This window comes from Bison bison, unplaced genomic scaffold (assembly GCF_000754665.1).
Source record: "Bison bison bison isolate TAMUID 2011002044 unplaced genomic scaffold, Bison_UMD1.0 scf7180017864373, whole genome shotgun sequence".
Lineage (NCBI taxonomy): Eukaryota > Metazoa > Chordata > Mammalia > Artiodactyla > Bovidae > Bison > Bison bison.
In genome coordinates, this window is record NW_011494945.1 from 6,762,617 (window position 1) to 6,779,524 (window position 16,908).

Genomic DNA, 16,908 nt, shown 5'->3' on the forward strand with positions numbered 1-16,908 from the left:
AAGTTATCTGAAGTTATTTATTAAACCATGTGACAGAAGCACCAAGCGCCCAACAGAAACCATAGGGCAGAAACCACAGTCTGCACTCTCTGATACTGATCTCCAGTCAAGTTACTTGAGTTTCTGTTTTGAATGCGTTTGCCTATTTTTAAGAAAAAAAAACCTTGCCACAATCCACGTGTGAACATTTATTTGTTTGAACATTTTCTCTGTACTCAGTCTTATTTCTTTGGTACTTTCTGGTCAGATTCTGGGATGTCAGTTCACCACCTCGATTCTGTTTTCAAGATTCTAAACGAACACCTTGCATTTCTAATCTTTGTAATGTTTTACAAACAAAGCATTTAACAGAACTTGTATGTGCTACAGTCTATGAGACCAGAGAAAAGAAAGACTTACTGCTAGAATAATTTTTGCAAGTTTAAGGCTCAGCAAGTCCGAGCCAACATCAACTAGTTTATATAGGGTCTTCAGGAGAACACTTCTTCTCTTAAATTTATTTCCAAGCATGTTTCCTTCCTCTAAAGCATGATGAAGTTGTGTGCAAGTGGCACAGACCATTTCAATGTTTTCTTCTGTTGGGGCAAAGAGAGTAAAGCAGAACTTACTCACTGAGGTCAAGTTTTTGAGTGTGTCAAACACAGACTGTACGCAAAACCCCATAATTACCTCCCTGAACATCTTCAAATTCCTGAACTATGTTGTTTTCTTCCCCTTTTCATTTCCATCTGTATGATTTTTTTTTTCTATTTTGTTGCTCCATTTCCTATCATGTTGACTTCTTTACTAATCAGTTAGCTTATCTAGAACACACAGTCTTTCAGAGAGTGTACTGAGGAGGGGAACTCCCGATTTCACTGGCTCTCCTTTATTCTTCCTGCCCGCCACCCACCAGGGCTCTGCTCAGGGCCCTGGAAGCTTCTGCTTTGCATCTCCACCTTCACCCCTCTGTCACACAGTTCCAAGGACCCAGAATGTTCTCCTTACCTTCATCCCTACTGCTTTTGGTCCTTCAAGGCCCTGTTTATGTTCTGGCTCCTCCAGAAAAGGTATACAATGCCACAGTCAACAAATACTATTATTTTTCACACATATATGTACGCTGTTCATTGTGCACGCTAGTAAGCTAATGCTCAAAACCCTTCCAGCTAGGCTTCAGCAGTATGTGAACCGAGAACTTCCAGATGTACAAGATGGGTTTAGAAAAGACAGAAGAACCAGAGATCAAATTGCCAGCATTTGTTGGATCACAGAGAAAGCAAGGGAATTCTACTTCTGCTTCATTGACTACACTAAAGCCTTTGACTGTGTGGAAAATTATTAAAGAGATGGGAATATCAGACCACCTTACCTGTCTCCTGAGAAACCTGTAGGTGGGTCAAGAAGCAACAGTTAGAACTGGACATGGAACAACTGACAGGTTCAAAATTGGGAAAGGAGTACATCAAGGCTGTATTTATCACCCTGCTTATTTAATCTACATGCAGAGTAATCATGTGAAATGCCAGGCTGGATGAATCACAAGCTGGAATCAAGATTGCTGGGAGAAATATCAACAACCTCAGATATTCAGATGATACCACTCTAATGGCAGAAAGCGAAGAAGAACTAAAGAGCATCTTGGTGAAGGTGAAAGAGGAGAGTGAAAAAGCTGGCTGAAAACTCAACATTCAAAAAATTAAGATCATGGCATCTGGTCCCATCACTTCATGTAAAATAGATGAGGGAAAAGTGACAGAGTTTATTTTCTTGGGCTCCCAAATCACTGCAGATGGTGATCATAGCCATGAAATTAAAAGATGCTTGCTCCTTGGAAGAAAAGCTATGACAAACTTAGACAGCATATTAAAAAGGAGAGATATCACTTTGTTGACAAAGGTCCATACAGTCAAAGTTTGGTTTTTCCAGTAGTCATGTATGGATGTGAGAGTTGGACCCTAAAGGAGGCTGAACACCAAAGAATTGATGCTTTTGAATTGTGGTGCTGGAGAAGACTCTTGAGAGTCCCTTAGACTACAAGATCACATGAGTCAATCCTAAAGGAAATCAACCCTGAATATCCATTGGAAGGACTGATGCTGAAGCTGAAATTCCAATACTTTGGCCACCTGATTCAAAGAGCTGACTCATTGGAAAAGATCCTGATGCTGGGAAAGATTGAAGGCAAAAGGATAAGAGGGCAGCAGAGGATGAGATGGTTAGATAGCATCACCAATTCAATGGACACAAATCTGAGCAAACTCTGGGAGATAGTGAAGGATAGGGAAGCCTGTTGTGCTATATAGTTCATGGGGTCACCAAGAGTCAGATATGACTTAACAACGGAACAACAACAACAAATGCATCTGTGTTACATGCCCAGTGCCCTCAAAGAGGTACGCTGAGTAGGAACCGTGTCTTAGACATCTTTGTACCGACAGTACACAGTACAGGGAGAATACTGTACTGACAGCCTGTAACAAAGTTTAATGCAGATTCACTTTCTATTAATAATATGCCTATTGATGAAAACAATGATCAATATCTTCTTATGAGAATAATGCTCATTATCTTAGAAAAGAAGGAGCAAGTGAAACAAAACCTCAAAATGTCAGCATGTCCACCATTATTTGGAGGTGAGTATTAGCAACTTAAGTTAAATGAAAGTTGCTCGGTCATGCCTGACTCTTTGCGACCCCATGGACTATACAGTAAGGCCATGGAATTCTCCAGGCCAGAATACCAGAGTGGGTAATCTTTCTCTTCTGCAGGGGATCTTCCCAACCCAGGGATCCAACCCAGGTCTCCCACATTGCAGGCAGATTCTTTACAAGCTGAACCACAAGAAGCCCAAGAATACTGGAGTGGATAGCCTATCCCTTCTCCAGGAGATCTTCCCGACCCACAAATCGTACCAGGGTCTCCAGCATTGCAGCCGGATTCTTTACCAATGGAGCTATCAGGGAAGCCCCAAGTATTAGCAAAGAAGATAATAAAAAGTAGACTTTCATCAGGAAGCAAGGGAGTGCTTCATTTTATAATCAGAATTCTGAGGAAAACAATTTTTGAAACTGGTAGCCAATTTTTGAAACTGGTAAACCGAAAGTCATACATGGAAGAAAAGCTGCACACAAAATAGTACATGAGGGGAAATGCAAGGACCCAGGGTATAAGACATCCAGCTGAAAAATATTATCTCTGATAGATTTCGTCACAAAATTTAAAAGTAGGAAACCAATCTTAAATAAATACCATAATGTGCTCTTGAAAGCCCGCATAGAGGAAGTGTGCGCCTGCAGAAGGAAATGACTCAGGCCATTTTTAGCTCTTTTCAACAATAACATCTAAGAAAAAATTTTAAACCTCAATAGTTAAGTAACCTTCCATGCCTTTCAGTTAAGCACTTAAATAAAATGAATTGATGGGAAATGACTGAGACTAACTTTAAATAAAAGGAAAAAAACTGAGTTCTATTGTAAGAAAAATACTTTTGTTTTGTTGTTTCATTCTTCTGTTACTGGCAGTTTCTTCACGAACCCAAGTCCAGGCTGCAGGCTACTCTGTAGACATCAAGGTATTTTTCTAATACTTCCCTCCACACACTCTTCAGCCTGCTGGGTTCTACTCAAGAGTAGCTGTTTTAGCTTAAAAGAAATTAAAAAGGAAGGCACCAGGGTCAAATTCTAAACTACCAATCAAAATACCTCTTTCTACTGGTTGGTTTGTTATATCTGCCAGGTAGCTTCAAAAAGACAGCTTGAACCTAAAAGCAATCAAGATCCTCGAGGGACTAAAGCTAGTGGGTGAAAGTTTGATGAGTAGCAGAAAGCAAGGTAGACTCTGCAGTAACTTTTCCCCATAAGAGACCTATTAACTACAAAGGGAAAAATAGTAACTTTACATTGAAAAACCATGCAGACACCACCTTCCCCAAGTGATCAAAGTCCACATCACCAGTAACGGACCAACTCAGCATCCCGTGCCTCCTGATAATCATATACCCAGGAAGGACACAGAACCACTCAGGCTGCACGCCTGCCCAAGTGCCTAACCACCATCAAATGGTGAGAGAGTACCAGACAAACTCAATGTGTGGGGGCAGTCTATGCAATAACTGGCCTGTGCCCAAGGACATCAAGATCACGAAAGGGATGTGACAAGTAACTGTATTCAGGATTTTCCTTCCCTATGAACAAAATTATTAGGATAACTGGCAAAATCTAAATTGGGTTTGTATAGTGTTGTATGGTGATTTCCAGATACGTAATAGAATGCCCTTACTTCTAAAACTACATGCCAGGGTACTTAGGAATATGGGGTGTCATAATGGCAACTTATTCTCAAATGGTTCGAAAAAGGGGAAAAAATGTGTGTGTGTTGAGTAGGGGGTGTATAGAGAAAAAGAGAGCAAGACAGAGAGAGGGAGGAAGGGGGAGAAAGAATTATAAAGCAAATGTGGTAAAATGTTAGTATTTTTGGAATCTGGGGGAAGAGTATACAGGATTTCTTTGCACTATTCTTGCAACTTTTCTGTAAGTCTGAAATTATGTTATAAAAAAAAGCAGGAAAAAAAGGAGAGAGAAATAAAAAGGAATCTCAAAGGGTCAAGTAACCTGTGTTGGTTTGAATTTGCAGCTGTAGAACCCGCGGGTATGGAGGGCCAGCTATACAATACCATTTTATACACAGGACTTGCGTATCCACGGATTTTGGTATACTCAGGGGTCCTAGAACCATACCCTGTGGAAAACTGCCACCGTTTGCTGTTTTTCAATTTGTCTATGGAAGAGATACCATTCTTCAGCATTTAATCATCCCCTGAGAAGGGAGATTCATCTACATTTCGAATCCCAAACTCCTCAATTTTCTCTGTTGTGACAGAGCCCTCAGAACCCTCTTAAAATCCTTCTCCAAGACAGGCCTCTGTGCTGCTCGTCACCTGCCCTGCTGTGCTTTCTTCTTTACCACCAAGCACCCCCAGAGAGCCCAGGATGGGCGAGGCTGTTCGAACCTTCAAGGAAGTAGGTCTTTTGCACAGCTTTCCTGGTGGGCTGGTGGCCAGGACTCATTTACCCTGCTTCTTCTAGGGTTTCTTCCTGTGGCTACCATGCTGGTTTGCTCATCCAAGGGGCACTGGTTTCACAGTTGCTAGTGATGGCCTCATGTGTGCTGTGGGCCAGGACTACAGCTCCAGAAGAGCCCATTTCAACTTCAGAAGTGGAATCCCTGAAGAGTGGCAAAGGGGTAGAAAGCAGGAGCAGGGGCGTTTCCCTGCCAAGCTGTCCACAAGGTCACCCTGGCAGAGGCCCATGGGTTGTAGGCCTTCACTGCTGGGGCGTTCCAGAGTTCAAGGGCGGGGCACATCCAAGCCCACTTCTCTCTCTGAGTGGCATCCCCGACAACCATGTTCAGCCTTTGGAAAACTGGATATACAGCCCTTCCTCAGGAGCCACAGGGTATTGGCTCTAGGACCCCTGAGTATACCAAAATCCGTGGATGCACAAGTCCTGTGTATAAAATGGTATTGTATAGTCGGCCCTCCATATCCACGGGTTCTACATCTGCGAATTCAAACCAACACAGAATAAAGTTCCACTTACAGCTGGTTGACTCCGTGGATGTGCAGCCTGAAGCTTTGGAGGGCCAACTGTATACACCTGGATCTAGAAAACCATGGGCATACCTGCCAAGGATGTCATTCTGTGAGACTTAGCCAATGTTTCAGAGGATTGAAATCTATTTTAATTTTGCACTGTTATTCATGAACTACCACACCAGAGAGTTCAAACTGGCATTTTCTTGGGCCGAAGTAGTGGTAATTTATATTCTAAAGGGACTTTAAGAAGTAGGTTCTCTTGTGGTATTTAAAGTATAATTCTAAAATCAGGTTTACATGTAATATTGAATACATACATTACTGGGTAAATAGATGATTTCACTTGTTTCTGAACAAGTTCACAGAAATGACAAAGTGTATTGAAAATATTAGGGCAATGGGGAACATACAAATAACTGCAGATATTTTCGATCTAAAGCTACTTTTTTTTTTTTTTTTACCTTTTTCTAAGTCATGCAAAATGGGTACTATCCTTGTATTCCAAAATACTTCATCTACTTCTATTTCTGTATTCTTTTCTTGCAAGTCAGCTTTTGAGCCTGCAACAGAAAAACAGAACAAGAGAAAGAGCCGTGAAAAAGGAGTTACAACTAGAGCACTGCCAAGGAGACTTTGTTATCCATCCCTAAAATCAATAAACTCTGGAATTACATTACACTTTGCTCCCCCAACCCAACTAATTCTAATGAGAATTACATGTCTTCTAATCAAATCAAATTAAATTCAGTAAAGATCATGTAAAGAAATCATAACTTTAAACTCTGATTGGGACACTGCATAAAGCCTTCAGCTTTGTAAATGTTGATATTATTGTCAGCGAGGCACTCTGGAGTTCTGGCTTGTTTCTGCTTGTTTGTTTTTTCTTTTTAAACATATCCCGCTATAACATAAAATAAATAGAAAACTGTAGATATGTAAAGAACAAGGATTTTGAAAATGTTTTAATGGAAAATTTTCTGAGAGGGAGGCCTGCAGGGACTTTCTCTCCTACAGAAAATAAAATGTTCACATTATTGTGGGGCCAGTGCTTCTCACACCAGTGGTTTTGTGTGGGGCAACAGGAAGCCTGAGCTCTGGGTGCTGACAGACCTCAGTTCAAATCCCAACTCCGTTACTGACGCACTGGGTGACAGGGTCTGGTTTCTTATCCTTTCTGAGCCTCATCAGCAAAACAGAGATTAAAATATTTGCCTTCAGGGTTATGAGAATTCAAAGACACGATGTAAGCAAAGCTCTGAGCCCAGTGCCTAGCATCTAGAAGCACTCAGTCAGCATGGTTTCACTTCCCTGGTTAAAAAAAACCAATAAAGAGGTCATCCCTGTCTGAAGTGTATCAGGCTGTGTGTTATCACCAGAGCACCGAGAGAGAGGCAGCCTGAGGAGGCAGCTGTGGGCGAGTCAGAACTCCCACAGATGGTGTACTTTAGATCCAGCAGGTCTGCATTTTTGTCACAACACTCTCAGGAGGTCCCCACATTGTCACTATTTTCCAGATGAAGAGAGGGGGGCTCAGGGTTATTAAGTAACCTGGCCAAGGTCACAGAGCTCCACAGCATTGCACTTGACCTCTTCGGGGGCTATTCTGCCCTGAAGCAAACTGGCAAACTAAAAGATAACTTCAGGGAGAAACGTAAATCGCATTAGAAAATGCAAATCACGATTACACTGCACACAGGCAAGATCTAAAACAAAGACTGTCTAGCCAGGAGTGGCGGGGGTGCTGCTGGGCCAGACACTCAGAAGCAGTGCTAGAGACAAAATCCACAGCCTTCCTCCCCTGAAGGCCTCAGCCTCAGGCCCTCAGGCTTTCCAGGTGACACTAGTGGTAAAGAACCTGCCTGCCAACGTAGGAGACGTAAGAGATGCGGGTTCGCATCTTGGAGGAGGGCCTGGCAACCCCCACCAGTATTCTTGCCTGGAGAATCCCATGGACAGAGGAGCCTGGAGGGCTACAGCCCATGGATCTCAAAGAGCCAGACATGACTGAAGCGACTTAGCATAGGCACACGTGGTGCTTACCCTGCTTTACATATTACTGCCAGCACGGTCTTCTGAGGCAGCACCCTGCAGCAGAACATGTGACTATAACACACTAAAGAAACAAAAACGAGCACTGGACTCCCACCAGCGCAGGTCAGGCACTGTCACTAAATGAGTTTATACAGTATCTCAGCTCTCAGAGCTCCCGAGGTTCAGGACCTGCAGGAAAAGGATTGCAGACCACCACCTCCATCTTCTGGCTCATTACTCTTACAAATCTTCTCTGACACTGATAAATCACGGATACGGATCCTAAAAGTAAACACGACTATTCAAGCTGTATAAACAACATAGTTGCTCATATTCCCAGGTGTCGGACACACTCAAAGTCCGAAGTATGAGAAATAAAATCAACATACATCAAGGCAAGGGGAAAGCCCAGAGATAAGAAGCCAGACAAATAATATAATAGACAATTGTCCATGACAAACTTAAACTTCTTAGAAATACAGACCTCAGTGAGTCCAAATTTCACTGATTTCAGTTGAAATCAGGTTTGTTTGTTTTTTACCTTCTATGCAGTATGCTCTCTTAAGCAGAACCACTCTGTGAGAAACCACAATTATCAAACCGTTTGTCAGGACAAACAAAATTGATAACGTGTTCACCCCAGGAAGAGCTGAATTACAGGGGTGAGCCAGAAATCACAGAGCAGTTTGTTTAACCTTTGGAAAGGAAAGGCCCTCACAGGCCCTTCCGAGCGCTTCCAAGACTTGTTTCTTCTCAGAACAGAAGTTAGCCAGACACTGTGGCGTAAGAGTTTGCTTTCAACCCTCTCCCAGGAACCCCCCTGTGAGCTGGGGTGTCCAGCCATGGCCTTTCCCCTCACGCACCTCCTCCAGCTCTGCGCTCTCAAGAAATCTCATTTTATACACTAACCCAGCTCCTACCCTAGAAACGGAAGCCTGGAGTCATGTGATCACTTTTTAAGATCACCAGATGATAAATAAATACAGTTTGTCTCAGTCTTGGGCAACAACCTAACATTCTAGAGAGCACTTTCATCTAGGTTCACAGTTTGCTAAATATAAAAATTATGATTCAACAGGAAATTGGGTAAGTCAAGCAGAAATTTCAGCATGTTTTTTTGAAGATTTTGCTGTCTCAGTGGTTATAGTTCTTCACCACAGCTTTGAGTTCGGGACACAAAAACTTAACACAATGTTTATTGGCTGCTGTTTTTAGCATGCACATGTAAGATGCTTAGCAACAATGCTGACTGGGAAATCAGTCTAAGATTTTCTTGACTACTACAGAAATTCCTGCTGGTCACAAAAGTCATTTTATTGATAAGAAATTAGTTTGGAAGATAAGAAAATATTTTTTGAATTATTAGCTTGGTTTCATAAAAGTTCATGTGCACCAAAAAATTATACGAAGAAGGTAATGAACAGCTGTGTGTCCACAAATAGTCTGGTCAAATATTAACTGTATTTTCCTTCTCTTCATTTCAAAGAAATAAACATTACAGATATTGTTAATGCCCTCTGTGTGCCTCCCCCAACCATCCCCCTCCCCAAGGGTTACCACCACGCTAAACTGAATGGTTATTTTTATCACATTTAGCACATAGATCTGTATCCATAACAACACATGCCTTTGTTTTTGCAGCTTAATTTTTTCATGTGATGTTATGTTTATATTCATTTCATTCAGTATTATAGATGTACTCCAGGTCATTTTTCTAAGTGCTATATCCCACTGCATGAATATATTCTGTAGCATTTCTAGCCTGTGATTTATATTGTTACGTATTTCCTCAAACAGTTTAAAGCCTCAAAGGGCTGGTTTGATGTAGCTAATACAGTGTCATTTAAGTAAGCCATGATTTTGACTCCTTTTCAATCAACTTAAGAACTGTGTAAATGTCACATTTTGCCACCTTCCAAATGCTTCTACAAAATAATTTCCGTGCAGTCGTCTGTGAGGAAGTATAAAATCATTTATGTGTAGACTACAACCTATAGATGCTTGAGGCACTGGAGTCGAGTAAGGGTAAAGTGCTAAGACTGTTGTGAAAATAATAAAAATTTATAAAAATAAATGCTGATGTGAGACCAAGCTGGATAAAGTTCCTGGAAATTTCAGAGTGAGGCAACATCAGACATCTTTAAAACAAAAGATTATTCTACAGATGGAGATGCTGAGGACAAGATGCTGGGGACCTCTAGGAACGCAGGAGCCTCACCTGCTCTGATGTCCAGCCTGCTCTGGTCTGGGCTGCGGGAGCTTGAGGAGGCCCTCGGACGCCTCTTCCCCTGGTCTCTGTGAGGAAGATGAATACACACAGCACTCAGCACAAAAGCCAAAGTGGTTCTCTCTCTGTGTCAAGAGTAGGCTAAATACAATTTCTGAAGAAACCACAGAGACTTGCTTATGAAATGGAGTTTGGTGCTCTTACTACCTCATTTTAATCAACCTCTGATTTTTCAGCTGAGATTTACCTTTTAAAGACAAGTCAGGATGGGGAACACATGTATACCTGTGGTGGATTCATTTTGATATTTGGCAAAACTAATACAATTATGAAAAGTTTAAAAATAAAATAAAATTAAAAAAAAATAAAAATTAAAGACAAGTCAGATTTGCCTTACAATACGAAATACAGTTACTTAGAAACAACAACAAAATAAATCCTAAGTTTACTTTGCAAACCAAAAAAACTGATGAAGGATCTATACCACAAGAGGTCACTGTTACAATAAGAAAGAACTCTGCTGTGCTTGAATCACAAAAGCCGAGCGTTCAGGAGACCTCTTTCTCTTACACTCTGGTCTCTCACACTCCGGTCAGGAGACCTCTTTCTCTCACACTCTGGTGCACATGTGCTGCAGGCAAGAAAACTGTTCCCAGTTAGATCAGATGTGTCCAGGAATCACACAGGGGGGTCAGATCTGGAACCCAGGTTTCATAATGTCCAATTCACTGCTCTTTCCACCAAATTGCCATGTCTCCAATCTCTATTTGAAAATTAATATTCTATGAAAAAAATTTTAAAGAAATATTTGAAATGTTAAAAAATAGAAAGTAAATTCAGGCAGTCCCCAGATGACAAGTATTTTGTGCTTCAGATGAAAATTTGGTGGCTTGGCCAACAGCAGAATTATATGCTTAGGTTTCGTTTGGAAGGTTATATATAATGTGGAAATGGTCTAGGAAGGACATAACTTCTCTTTAGCTAGAGCTGATGCTTAAACTAGTTACTTTTAAATATCTGTACAAAATTCCAAGGTAAAAAAACACAAAACACCAAGAGATTGATGGTGCAAGTTTTATGACAAAATTTCATTTTTATCATCAAATATAATATTTGCCACAAAAATCATGAAGAATGCACACACACGTGGCCATGGTCAGCCAAAAGCATCCGTATGTCTGTCTGTCCACTGCTCCTGCTTCCGCTGGAGTAAGATTCCCAGTGAATGTTCAGTGCTGTGTCTTGGCCCTCGGCCTTGACTGCTGCCCAAGGATTAGTTTCTCCCAATATCATTTTTTCCGTAAACATTTCCTTTTTTAAAAAACACTGGATTTAACATTTTCTCTTATCGTGCAATAGAGAAAAGATCAAGTTACTCTTCCCAAAGAGTCTGATTATTTAATACTCCAAAACAATTGCTTTATTTTATACACAGCAACAAAACAACAGATCTGGCAGCAAGAAGTCCTGGTCAGAGAAAGAAATGGGGATGGAATCCTTTTCGTCAACACTCAAGAGTAGAGATCCAAATGGAGATCTCGATGAAGACAGAAATAAAGGAAATCAATCCTATGAAAAGGCAAAATACCAAAAGTTTGGCAGGGTGTAAGGCCAAATACATTCCCAGACTCAGCACTCCTAGAAATGATAAGAAAATCTGAGGACCATAGAGGCAAGCCTTTCTTTTCATCGTTGTCCTAACAGCTACTGAAATCAAGCAGGATAGTTTGCACCTAACGGCCTTCCAAGTCCCTGATCCCTCCTCCCTGAGGACATGGCCATGACAAGGCTGCCCCTCTAAATACCACATTTGTGTGTCCCCACTTGGGGGGGATGTTTAAGAAGGGTCCTTCTTATCAACCATCAAACCTTGACAGTGTTGGATCCTACTGGTTCTCAAGAAGAGCTCAGGGTTGAACGTGAAATTGTTGGTCACTCAGTCCTGTCTGACTCTTTGCAACCCTATGGACTGTAGCCCACCAGGCTCCTCTATCCATGGGATTCTCCGGGCAAGAATACTGGCATGAGTAGCCATTCCTTCCTCCAGGAGATCTTCCCAACCCAGGGATCGAACCTGGGTCTCCTGCACTGCAGGTAGAGCACAGGGCTGGCCTTGGCATCCACTAATCCTCTGTGTGATCTTCACGGTACAGTGCTTGAGGGGGTGCAGGCTCTGGATCCAAACTACCTGGGATCAAAGGGGTCCAACCCTTGTCTGCCACGTGGCCTGTGTAAGTCACTGAACCTCTTGGCCTTGGTTTCCTTTTCCTAAAATGAGGGCTATGTTTCTACTTAGCACACTGACTGCCGTGTTTGAAGAACTTAATAAATTGTCAGTATTCTTTTGCTCTTTTGTTCTGAGTCAACAAACACTTGTCTGAGCAATCCAGTGGTGGGTGTTACTGTGATAAAGAACATGTAAGGTGTTGCCCAGAAGACAATCAAAACCTGCTTCAAGGAACCAAAGAAGCTTTTATTTAAATGGAAAACTCTGATGGAGTCTCTAACCAAATACTAGAACGAGAAATTCAGCAGGTTATAAGGACAAGAAAAGTGCTGAGGATGGAGTGATTACCGAGAGGGAGACGTGGACCACCGGGTGGGACTTAAAGGAACAAGAGTCAAACCAACACACGACAACACTGCTCTCAGGAGGGGAACAGCATGAGCGAAGGTGAGGAGGAGTGGGAGAAGCCTAGTGGGTAGGGCGTGTGGGGGCAGTGACTGTATAGGGCCAGTAATTTAGGAATAAGTTTCTGCTGGGAGGTATTGGGAACAGCCGCTTGAAACCTTGGGTTGAATAAATAGACCCAATTTGATGGTCAATAAGGATCTGTCCTAGGTTCTTAAACAAGGAAATGATGAGATCTGAAGTTATGTGATGACAGTGGTATTTAGGAGACTTGGAGGGAGGTAACAAGCACTAATTCTTTAAGGGTGATGGTGGAACTGGAGAAGGAGGAACAAAGTTAAGAGACTCTGTAAGTGAAAAGTCAGTAGGATTTGGTGGTTGACTCCAGGCTGAATAAAGACGAGAAGGCAGACGCGGAGGAACAGGACAGCAGGGCCGCTGTAACAGAAGTGGGGAGGTGAAAGAGCAGCACAGTTTGAGGAGTAAAGCAAGTTTGTGTTTTGCCAGGTTGAGTTTCTGATGATAAGTGAATCACTGGCAAAGGAGATGTGAAAATCAGGAAAGGAGCTCCGTTAAAGGTCCAAGCAATACACCAGGATGAGAAGCATCAGAACAGTGGCCCCAAGACCAGAATCTCAGGACATGGCCTTGTCTCAGACAGTCAGGGGTAAAGAACAGAAAGGGGAGAAGGGGTCCAAAGGAAGGAGAGAGACAACATATGCTCTCATGCAGTCCAGCATGTTGAGAAAGTGAGCATGATTAACAAATCCAAGAAGATGAGGCTGGAGGAACAACTTTCCAGTCTGGCGAGGATGGCTCTAATAGGGTCTCTGTGGCACAGTACAGCCTGTGTCTCACAGAGCGCATGAAGCAGAGAGGGAGGCATCCAGGAAAATTCCCTCTCTGCTAAAGAGAAGACTAGATGGCCTTGTACTCAAAGAAGAACCGTCTCACTGTAACTTCTACCCACTGATCCTGGTTCTTCTAATGAAACAAATCTTCATCCTTCTTCCTCTTGACAATCCTTCAGATACTCAGAATATGTCATGGTCACCACTTCAGTTCATCTCCTATGGCATTAATCCTATGGTTCTGCGACTTCTTCAGGTAAGCTTTTAACCGAAGTTTTGGTTTCCCTATCTGATATATGTGAAAGTGAAAAGTCAAAGCGTTAGTCTCTCAGTCATGTCCAACTCTTTGTGACCCCATGGACTATAGTCCGTCAGGTTCCTCTATCCATGGAATTCTCCAGGCAAGAATACTGGAGTGGGTTGCCATTTTCTTCCCCAGGGGTGGTCTTCCTAACTCAGGGATTGAACCCAGGTCTCCTGCATTGCAGGCAGATTCTTTACCGTCGGAGCCACCGTATGAGGGGGTGGTAAATGACAGTGCCCCTCAAAGTAAGATTGTTGTGAGGATTAAACGATGTGATGTGGAATCGCTTAGCACAGCTCTGGCACACAACAAGTACTCAGTAAGCTTTTACTGTTATCATGGCTGTATCAGTGATGTCATTAACAGACTCCAGTCCTTTCATCTGCTCCTCATATGATATGGTTTCAAATCACTTTACCAGCCTGTTCAGTTACTCTGAGTGTCAGTTTGTCTGGATTCCTTTTAAAGTCTGCAACCCAGTGTTGAGCTAAAGGTGTGGCCTGAGGAGCAAAGAGAAGAGGTTCTAAATGATGCAGCCTAAAATTGCATGAACAGTTTTGGTGGTGACATCACGTCTTGTCTTGTCTTCCATATGCAGCTAAAGGCAGATTTCCCCATCTACACTGGACTCCTCATTAAGTTTCACAGTTATACTTGGCAAAGAGTTCCTGCCTATTAGATGTTTCTAGATCTTGATTCAGTCATCCAGTATAATTGTTCTTCTTCTCAGCTTTCTGTTTCATGCTGTTAAAGACCATAATTAGATTTTTTGGAATATCTTCTGATGTACCAAGAATAAAACAATTCCAGAAAATATTCCTTAAAGCTCTTTTGTGAAATCCTTCTTAAAGCCAGAATAAGACCATTTCACTGGGATATCTTCGTCTACAAATAACAGAAACCTATTTCTGACTTAAATAGTACATGGAATTAATTGGCTCATGTAACCCAAAAGGTGAGTGCCAGGGGTAGGCTTCAGGTTTCAGGTGTGGTGTGATCAGGGCTTTGGCTCTCTCTTTCTGCAGTTCTCTCAGCTCTGCCCTTCCTCTGCTTTTGCCTGTAATCAGGTTGGAGTCCTGAGGAAAGCAGAGTGGGAAAGGCATTCCCAGGACCCTCCTCTACAGCCCATGTTTCAGAGCAAAAACAAGGTTCTCTCTTCCCAGTCATTAACAAGTCCCACCTTTCATTCTGAACCACCAGAACCAAGCTCTGTAGACAACGTAACACCACATCCGGCCTGGGTTACGACTGCCCATTCACACGACCGTCATGTTGGCAGCGTCTACTTCTGGATCATTTATATTCCAAAGAAAGAAAAGTATATTTCTTTGAAGGTCTTCTAAAATTCACATCTTGCTATAATTCAGACAATTCTTCCCATCACTATGACCAAGGTTCTTTAGGCAGAGGTCAACAAACTTTTTCTTAAAGAGCCAGACAGTATGTATTTTATACTTTGTGGGTCAGGTGGCAAAAAAGAGGCTATTATATAGATACTCCTGTGACCATTTAAAATGTAATGATTTTTAAATGTAGGGAAAAATTTTTTCGGCTCAAGGGCTGTAAAAAATACATAAACAAAATCGGTGGTTGGCCAGATCTGGCTCTAGGGCTATAGCTTGTTGATTCCTTCTTTGGAGTAATAACTAAAAAAGATATAAAGAAGTAGATAAGTGGGAGGATTTGGAATTAGGGGAGATTTTTCCATTTGGGAAATAATTACATGTGAAAATGGAGAAGAAAATTTTAACAGATACACATGATAAAAAGAAAATTTAGCAAATTTTGAGCTAACATTTTCCTTGCCCTAAGAAGACGACTTTTCATTTTTAGAACTAGACTCAAGCTGTATAGATTCAAGTCAGGCAGTAAACATCTTAGGCTCTGCAGTCACACAGTCTCTGTCACAAATACTCAGTTCTGGGGCTGTAGTGTGAAAGCTGCCAGAGACAGTAGATAAATGAATGGGCATGGCTGTGTTCCAATAAAACTTTATTTACAAAAACAAGTAGGCTGGATTTGGCCCATGGGCCTTAGTTTGCTGGCCCCTGCTCTGCAGTCTCTTTGATTTTTTGACTGCAGTTCAAGAATGCCACCACCAAAAGGTGTTGGTCTCTTTATCATGTCTTCATAGCCTGAAGCCCCAGACACACAGTTCCCAGACACTAGTACTCTATCTTAATAACTAACACTAAAATTGAATTCTACATAAATGGTTACACAGAAACAGTGAAATTAAAGAATATGATTTTAGAGGAATGGTCAGAAGATCAAAATTTTGAGAGAATCCTCCAAGGTTACCATAGCTTTGAGTTGGTGGTCCAAGATTTAAAATATACATTTTCAGAGACTATGCATATATATACTCTTGCACCTTTTTCAATAATCACTAACTGGTTATGGTTGTTCAGTTGCTCAGATGCATCCAACTCTTTATGACCCGGTGAACTACAGCCCGCCAGGCTCCTCTGTCCATGGGATTCTCCAGGCAAGAGTACTGGAGTGGGTTGTCATCTCCTTCTCCAGGAGGATCTTCCCAACCCAGAGGCAAGCCTGCGTCTCCTGCATTGCAGGTGGATTCTTTACCAGAGCCTTCACGGAAACCCAAGTGGTTATTACTCAAGTTCTGTATATAGAAAGTTGATTAGACACTGCTTTGTAGCTAATCACATTAGCTTAACTTAGGCTTAAATTCCCTTACTTAAGAGTGAAAGTCCACAGTTCCATGTTCCCCTTCACCTTTTACAGCTCCAGTTTCAAGGGGTCTCACATGAAGAGCCCTGTAGCTTCTCACTATGGCAGCAACGAGTACATCAGCACAGTGGAGAGTTGCTGGCATTTACCCTGTTCCACGGCGTTTCTGAGGAAATGATTCCACATGGTTTTGACGATCTGCTCTCCATTCCCATGTCCCAGTGGGCTGCTCCAGCTCACACATTATCATCTTCCCACTGGAACGGCTACAACTCCTCTTCCCTCTCCAACTGTCCTTCATGCAGCTGCCAGCATCACTCCCCTGAAAACCTCTCAGCGCTCCATGTACTAGTCTACAGCATCAGGACCCATGTGTCCACTACAACAGGCCATCTGCCTTTCTCTGAACCTACCACCAAGTCAAATCCCCCCGTGGCTTATGCTGCTCCTGTAGCAAAGAACACAGAGCCTTCCCACCCCGCTTTTGAAAATCATCCTCAAGGGGCATCCCAAACCCCACAGAGGCCAGGAAACCTTCCCTGATCTCCAAGTCAGAGATAGGTTCTTGCACCTCTAAACTCCCAAGGCCCTTTT

At 42.3% G+C, this 16,908-nt stretch overlaps 1 protein-coding gene across 5 annotated transcripts in view; it reads right to left on the reverse strand.

The window, feature by feature from the left end:
- The window catches only part of ARMC2 (armadillo repeat containing 2), a 121,650-nt gene that overhangs the window by 75,743 nt on the left and 28,999 nt on the right, over nucleotides 1-16,908 (reverse strand). For all 5 annotated transcript variants that reach the window (XM_010856636.1, XM_010856639.1, XM_010856637.1 and 2 more), the window contains 3 exons: nucleotides 9,825-9,901; nucleotides 6,037-6,135; nucleotides 400-575 (listed from right to left, as the gene is read on the reverse strand). In XM_010856636.1, coding sequence (XP_010854938.1) covers nucleotides 400-575; nucleotides 6,037-6,135; nucleotides 9,825-9,901 — 352 coding nt within the window. The remainder of the gene's footprint in view (nucleotides 1-399; nucleotides 576-6,036; nucleotides 6,136-9,824; nucleotides 9,902-16,908) is intronic.